The following is an 8260-nucleotide window of genomic DNA, read 5'->3' as shown; positions in this document are numbered from 1 at the left end:
TGTGTAAACCAGGAGGCACTGCTATGTTCCAGTAAAACTGTGTAAGAAGAGTGGTGGGCCGGACGTCAACCTCTGGTCTAGGAGATACACTTCACCAGAAGTGCTGAGCCTGATGAGTCAGATGTACACTGGAGGCCAGCAGTGTCAGTAGTGTTCCGAATCTCAGAAGACTTGGAGAGAGAAGGAGATGCTACATCACTTATAACGTTTTATTTAAGAGAGAGGTTCATAATTTTTTATGGGACAGTTTTAGGTACAGTATAAAATTATTTCACTGATAATTATTTTATGAACATTCTGATCAAAAATATATTTAAGCTTTTTTGACACCTGTGAACTTCCAAACATTTGAAGTTAACTTGCCGTCCGTTTTAGGGAGACTGGCGCGGGTGAAGTCGGCTGCAGTTTACATTCCGTTGTATGCTGGGCCTCCACCGCCTTCGGGCACCACCCAGTTAATATTCTGACTTGGATCCTTAATATCACATGTTTTACAGTGCACACAGTTCTGAGCATTTATCTGTAGCCGAAATCCATCACCTTGTTCCAAGGGTACAAATTCATAAACTCCTGTAAGGAAACACAGGCAACTCCGTGCAGTAGCTGCCTTTAAAGCAGAGGCTGAAGTCCTGGAGAAATTAGCCACAGAAACCCTCAGGGTTTGTGGACTGAATGTTTACCCACAGAATATCACAGAGGTCTGGGTGTGTGCATCTGCTGCTGTATACATTAACAATGACAGAAGCAGAAGGTACAGCAGCATGTGGTTGAGTGAGTTGGCGTCACCAACAAGGGAACTCGAGGTTGAGCAGTTTTTGGGTGTGATGTTATATATGGACATACTTCAGAGACCCAGACGCCGCAATAACGTGAATTATCACCATAGAGCAAGTCATGTGAATTTTTTGGTTGCCAGTGCATATGTAACAGTTATATTTACGCTACTTTGCAGTCTGTGAAGCATGCAATAACAGCATTATGTCTAAAAAACAATGTACATGCCTTACTTAAAATACACTTCATTGCTAAAAGTGCTATCTGAGCCTTCAGCGAGTCACAGTACTAACGTCAGAGATCACTGAGCACAATATCAAATATAATAATGAGAAAGTTTGAAATTTTGCAAGAATTACCACATGTGACACATGGAGTGAGCAAATGTTGGAAGAATGGCGCCAGTAGGCTTCTTCAACGCGGGGTTGCCAGGGACCTTTGATTTGTAAAAAAAGTGTCTCCCAGGTGCAACAGAATGAGATCTGCCCGTATACATGTGCGCCACGACTGCACAGACAAATTAGGTCAGCCCTTACCCTCAGCTTACAACCCAGCGGGATGACAGAGATGGTTAAAAGATAAAGTCACGAGACAGTCCAGGCCCCTCCCCCACAGAGCAAATGTTCTAGTTCCTGTCCAGAATGTCTGATTTTCACACAGCTGGATGCTGTTCTACCAGCACTCGAGACCCAGTTCCTACTGTAATTCTAGCTGAAAGCTCAGCACTGGAAGATACAGTATCCGTGATGGATTTAAAGTCCAGGACCATTTCCCTGAGCTGCATGTGGCCAAAATCTAGTATTCTAGGCTGTGTACACATATATAATGTATATGTGTGTGTGTACGTGAGCATACGTATATACAGACAGGAGCAGCCGTGACAGAAATGATTTTTTTTTAAGTCACGTGAACACGGAAAGAGGTGTTTGGTGCTTTTTCCCGTAACCCTTAACATTGCACTGAGGGTAAACAGAGAAAGGCTGCTTTTGAGAAATGCCATCTGAATTAGGCTTAATGAGAAATCCCTACTGCCCTAGCATTAGAGTAGAAACATAAGAAGAATGAGTTTCCGAAAGGAAGCTGGAGATGGGAGTCTTTTACAATTTCAGAGTGGAAAGCAATAGAAGGAGAAATTTCTTTAAAAAAACGGAAGCCTATTTCTAACGTGTTTCAAGCAAATCCTCCTATTGACGTTTCAGGAGTGGATGGACACGCGCGTACTGACCTGCAGGGCAGAACCGCTGCTCGGGCCCGTCGTATATGGTCAGGTTTCTGTTTACAGGTACACTGTCATCTTTCAAGGTCAGATGTGCTGGCTGGTCGTGTTCGTGGTTGGTGCCACTCAGAGCCACGGATGACAGAAGGTCAAAACTGATCTGCCCATCTGGTTTTGGATACTCAATAGGTGTGCAGTCCTTGGCTGGCTTGAGCTGATCGGAGTCAGAACCTTCCCAAGTTTTGAGAAAGGTTTTTAGTAAAAATGTATCTAATTCTAAAGTACTTCCTTAGACATTTTAATAAAAGCCTGTAAATATTATACTGAAGAATTAAGACTTTAGCTCTCTTTCAACAATGATACCCTGTTCTCCTAAAGATACTGAATTCATCATTTCTCTAAGAAAGCAAGTTTAAAACAGTAAAGTGTAAAAGGTCACCTTTTCCCCTACTTACTGGATCCCGTTTCCTAAGGACTAACGTTCATACTCAGGCTGGAATTACCTTTATGTTTTAGGGTCCAGGGCTCCATCCCTCTGAATATCCAGTAGAAGATTCCAGTGTAAATCATCCCTCCGTACACACCCAGGATGCCATGGCAGGACGGTCTGACGTTCCTGATGGCATATAGCTCTTTCCACACCCATGATTTCTTCAAATTGTCTTCATACTCAGTTACATCAAGTCCTTTTTATGAAAAACATGAAATGTTAAGTGAAATTGCCTCAAGGAGTATAAAACACTTTATCGTCAAGGTACTTTGCTACCGAAATGACAGATGACTTTTACATAGTTATAAAAAGCAGGTGGTCATATGAGACCACAGTTGAAGAACGTTTCATGTATAAATGCTGACATCTTCCAAAAAGATACCCATTTGATAGGTTGTTAATAGGCAGTAAGGCCATACTGGTAGCACGGAAAATTAGTTTCAAAATTCAGTGAACCTGAAAAGGAAGCTTCTAAGAGAGTTTATGCTACCTATGGAGCTGATCACTGCAACACTTCTACCTGTTATGGGCTGAACCGTGACCGCCCAGAAAGGTATTCTGAAGTCCTGACCCCTAGTTGTCTCAGAATCGGTCAGAAGAGGGTCGCTGCCGGTATAGCGAGTTAGATGAGGGCATGCTGGAGCGGCCTGGGCCCTTGGTCCAATGACTGGCGTCCTGTAAGGGCGCCACGCGGACACAGAAGACAAGGCAGGGGCTGGCGGCTCTCTGCCAGGAGCCCGGGGTCCCCGGAAGCTGGAGACTTGGACACAGCTGCCAAGTGCTCGCCTGCGGAACTCCAAATACCTTCCCGGTTAAAGCTGCCCAGTTCGTGGTGCTCGGCTGTGGCGGCCCTAGGAGGTGGCAGCACGTAGAGCTTGGGGCCCTGCACTTGATCTCTACCAGGACGTCTTGGTTCCCGTGACCTCCCTCCTCCTGGTGCCGGTGACCTGCCTGCTCCGGCCCGACGTGCGCGGTGCAAGCGGGGCTGGCGCCCGGCCGGGACGCGGGCTCGGCGAGGAGCTCTGAGGCACCGGCCCTGCCTCTTCTGGCCCCCGAGGTCCCTCCTGCTCCCCCGCAGGGCCCCGTCTCCGAGCACACCTGAAGGTACAAGCTAGCTGGAGGAGCGCGTCACCCGACCCTCAGGCACGCGGCTTGTCTGTCGGGTATCTGCGGGCTTGCCGCTGGGGCGTGTGGCCACAGGGAGCGAAGGCCCCGCTCCGGAGGAGTGCTCCGCCCGAGGCGGCGCGGTTGACCGGCGAGCACGTTAGACGGCGAGCCGGGCGGAAGGTGGAGCACCCCGGGGAGGGGGCAGCGCGGGCAGCGGGGCTGGCAGAGAGCGGCGCGCCTGTGTGCGTGCGCGCGCGCGGTGCCGATTCACCGGCGAGGTCCACGCGAGGCCCCCGGAGAGCGAGCCGAGCCGAGGTGCGGGGAGCTCGGGGCCGGCCGCCAGCCGGGGGCCGCCGGGACCCAGGGAGCGTGTCCGCGATGGAGGTGACGGGGTGAAGGTCGGGGGGCGCCCGCGAGGGTCCACCTGGGCCTGTGCGATACGAGGCGGGACCCGCACGTGGAACTTGTTTGCAGGGGGCGGGACACCTCGGGCCGCTCTACCTGCCATTCATGAAACGGCGCGTGGCGGCCGTAACACCCTCCGTGACGGCGCGCAGGCTGCAGTGGGCTTGGCCCAGCGGGCATCTCGGCGCGGTGTGCAGAGCGACAGTCACACGAGGCACCTTTCAATGCCCGATACAATCAACGCACCAGACCGCCAAGATTCCTGACTCTATCCGCTGTCATCCTCTGTCTGTACACCGAGTGTACGTTTACACAGCTTCCTTTTAAACGTCCCCGTGAAGAACCTGAGAATAAATGGAAGTTCTTACCTGTCGTCTTTGATTGCAGATTCTCACTCGTTAGTTGACTGAAGACAGATTCTGCTGCCAAAATCCCACTTTTCATTGCTGTGTGGGTCCCTTTGATCTTGGGAACATTCATGAAACCAGGGCTACAACCAATTAGTAAGCCCCCAGGAAAGGTGAGTTTTGGTATAGACTGAGGAGAGAAACAAAGTGCATCTGTTAGTTCAAATTAAACAAACAGAACCGAATACACCAAATTACAGCCTCTTTGAAAGCTGTAGGGAAAAACCGAAAAAAAAAAAAAAATTTACACGAAAATGAATACGAGTGAAGAGAGACATCAGAGCCAGGGCAGTTTTTCTCCTCCTCTAAAAACGAGGATCAGAACTATTGCTCTTTTTCTGTTAAGACTTTTTCCACCTCCCTCCCCATGACTTCCCTACATGAGACAGATGTTAAGACCAGAGCATTAACATTTAAATAAGATGTTTTTATTTATACATATCTATGTCATAATTAAAAATACTCTCTGAACCTGAACGACTGTTATCTAAATTGTGACCTGCTTTTACACGCATTGTGGGTAACGCATGATTTACAAAGGATGTTATCTTAACTCTTCATACCTCCTTGTTTTACCTTGATGTCCAGGGAGGGAAACCTAGGTTCTAATCATGGCATCACCACAATTAGCCACTACCTTAAATAATATATTTTAATTAACCTAAGAACAAACTGAATTTCCAAAATAAACTTTAAGATGGTTGTTTGGGCCTCAGTATACACTTCTGACGGAAAACAACGTACTAAAGGGTGGGTGACGGTTTTGGTTTAGCCCCACGATGCAGCAGCTAAGTTACAGACTGCCCCCCTCAGGAGACGGTACCGTCACCTGCGGAGTGGAAAGGAGACGGCACCGTCACCTGCGGAGTGGAAAGGAGACGGCACCGTCACCTGCGGAGTGGAAAGGAAGGAAAGAGAGCCGTGGAGTTGCTCTTTCCTCCTGGAGGCTCCCTACAGTAGCCACGGGTCTCTGTTGAGAAAGTGGTGGGTGGTGACAGTCTGGCCGATGGGCTGAGAGGGACCCTAAGGAGAGGAGGTCAATGGGGAGCCCGCCACCGTCAGCCGCCACGCCGAGGGGCTGTGGCCGCGCTCCCGTGATTACAGAGTTCTAACTGCGAGGGAGGGGCGGCGAGAAGCAAAAGCAATGCTGGCACAAGAAGGCGGGCCCAGGTGTGACTGCTGTTCTCCAACCAAACTCAGCATCAGAACCACGCAGATAAGAGAGCGTGAAATCGGGCCGCAGAGCCGACAACAGGGGGAAGGGCTTTCTGGAATGCCAGGAGCTGCAAACAGAGGTAACGGTTAGGAACCTGGGTCATGGCAATGCTCCTCTCATCAGGCTGTGGCCCTGCTAATCCTAAGTCTGATTCAGGAGCCAGAAGACTGACGTTTAATAAAAGGACACGGATCGCTAGTGCAAATTCTTCCCAGTGGGCGCTTAAGTCCTAAGAATAAAAAATGTTATGGCCCAAGGGAAATGTGTGTTTTTCAGTTCTGGGAGGATCCTACCCTGTGTGGGCAGCTGGACGTCTTGTTAAGGATGTGGGGGACCCAGGAAAAGTCGTACAGAGAGATGTATTCTGGGACTTCCATTAAACGGGGGTTAGGTCTTCCCTGGTGGCGCAGTGGTTAAGAATCCGCCTGCCAATGCAGGGGACACGGGATCGAGCCCTGGTCCAGGAAAAGCCCACATGCCGCGGAGCAACTAAGCCTGTGCGCCACAACTACTGAGCCCGCGCGCCTAGAACCCGTGCTGCACAGTGGGAGAGGCCACCCACCGCAATGGGAGGCCCGCGCACTGCAGTGTGGAGTGGCCCCCGCTCACCGCAACTAGAGAAAGCCCCACGCACAGCAACGGAGAACCAAGGCAGCCAAAAGTAAATAAAATAAATTTAAAAAACAAACAAACAAGAAAACGGGGGTTAAAATGAGGAACCAGGCCATATCACTGAAGAAGATGGGTATGGCCTGGAGTAGTTCTACAGTAACAGATTTTACCCTTCCACCTGACAATTGGTAACATCAGTCTCATAACTTCCTTTTCCTAGGACTTTTCTGTAACCTAAACTATTTCTGTACCAAAACAAAATTACACTTCCCTGCACTAAAAGAAAAAAAAGAACCCCCCCCCCCAAAAACACAGGGGTTAAATATTAGAAACCCACCAGGAAAGGGGAGCTTTGGTACAGACTGAAGAAAGAGAAATAAAAAGTCATGTAATACTTGTTAGCGCAAAATAAAATTGGATGTTCCAAATTTTTGTCTCTGAAGGGTCTTCAAAAATTTAATGGCAGTAAATTTCTGAATCTTTGACTAATTAAATCAGAAAATTTAGGTAAGAAGTGTATTGTGTGTGTGGGGTCATCTCTTCCTGCTCATCTAAAGATCATGTGAGATGCTGAAGCACACGAGGCAGGTGTCATAAACACGAGTCTGCACGTACCACTGAATATACAGAAGCCTTTACACTATAAGTTAAAGAGTAGAATTAGGCTGGCAATAGGTATTATGCACATTACTCAAAAAAGCTTAATGGGCTTGAACATAGGAAATTTAGCAAATATTATTGCAAACGAATAACTGCTCCAGAAATAAAAACAACCTCATGAGAGGTAACCCCGCAGCAACGGAACTTAGGGACAGTGTTATTTTAGGGTTCTAGTGATGACATTCATAATTTAGCTGTGATTTTACTTGACTTTATGAATGTATTTAGAACTTCACTTTAAAGGTTAAGTCAGCTTTTCTCCCCAATTTTCTATGATCTATTTGTTACTTTTACAACAGATTAAAAACAAAAAGATATCAGATTTCTAAAATATCAATAGTTCTAGATTCCTAGAATATTAGAGACAGAAGGGATCATCTTTATTTTACAGATGATCCCTTAACGCCCGAGGAGTTAAATAACTTGACCAAACCGTTTGGTATAAGTTTTAGAGCTGACTTTTAGATCATCTTACCTGTCTAATACTATTTCCAAAACAGTTCTAATAGCTTTTATCATAGTTAGCCATCTAGCTCTTGTTTCATTGTTTATTAACTAAATACTTAATAAATTATTTGTTTAATAACTAAATACTTAATAAATTAACTGCACTCGATAGTATTTATTTTGAACATATACTAAAATAGGACAATTAAGGGTAAAAACTTAAGAGAGGCCACCTGAAGGGCATGGGTGACACCAGGTAGTTGAGATTAATTAATTACCTTTGCTGAAAACTACATCTGTCCTTGAGTTTCCTGGCAGCAAAGGAATAAAGGAAAAGATCTTGGATCACATAGTTTAAATACTCTGGTTAAAGACAAACCAATAAACAAAAAGCCCATGAATTTTTCTCTAGAAATCAATATATCCTTAAAACTAAATTCATGGTGTCATTGAACTCTGGTGTGGTACCGTTTTATAAATACTAGGGTGCTTTGCTTAGTTACTTAAATTTTCTTCCTGAGATAATCTTCTATCCTTTATCTAAAGTTGTTACCTTATGTTTCAACGTTGAATTTATTCAGAAATAAGGGTTAAAAACGCGGGAAGTGTTACCTGAAAGCCACCTTCATTGAGGGCTCTGGCTCCGTATGCAATCCTTTTCCCACCTTCCAACGTCGGCTGGATGCTGGGGTGGTGTTTCCACCTCTGGAACTCTCTAAATGGACTTAGGTATGGATTTTGATAGTCTAGACCAACCTTAAAATGTTTATATTTAAATTAGACATTGTTATTTCAAATTATATCAGGCTGAAATGTGAGCAATATTTACCAGAGAACATGTACATTAAATTGCTTGTACTCAAAGTACTTGGAGAAATGTACGCAATGACCCAAATTTAAATAAATAACCCAATAAAATCTGTTTG

At 46.2% G+C, this 8260-nt stretch overlaps 1 protein-coding gene across 1 annotated transcript in view; it reads right to left on the bottom strand.

Annotated features, from left to right (window-relative positions):
* Positions 1–195: 195 nt before the first annotated feature.
* Positions 196–8260, bottom strand: part of ETFDH (electron transfer flavoprotein dehydrogenase) — a 37501-nt gene continuing 29436 nt past the window's right edge. The window contains exons 9-13 of the mRNA XM_059922340.1: positions 7947–8090; positions 4361–4529; positions 2494–2676; positions 2000–2221; positions 196–570 (exon numbers count right to left, since the gene is read on the bottom strand). Coding sequence (XP_059778323.1) covers positions 407–570; positions 2000–2221; positions 2494–2676; positions 4361–4529; positions 7947–8090 — 882 coding nt within the window. The 3' untranslated portion in view covers positions 196–406. The remainder of the gene's footprint in view (positions 571–1999; positions 2222–2493; positions 2677–4360; positions 4530–7946; positions 8091–8260) is intronic.

The sequence above is a fragment of the Balaenoptera ricei genome, chromosome 5, assembly GCF_028023285.1.
Source record: "Balaenoptera ricei isolate mBalRic1 chromosome 5, mBalRic1.hap2, whole genome shotgun sequence".
Classification (NCBI taxonomy): domain Eukaryota; kingdom Metazoa; phylum Chordata; class Mammalia; order Artiodactyla; family Balaenopteridae; genus Balaenoptera; species Balaenoptera ricei.
Note: the sequence above shows the minus strand (reverse complement) of the source record. Positions and strands in the feature narration are given on the sequence as shown.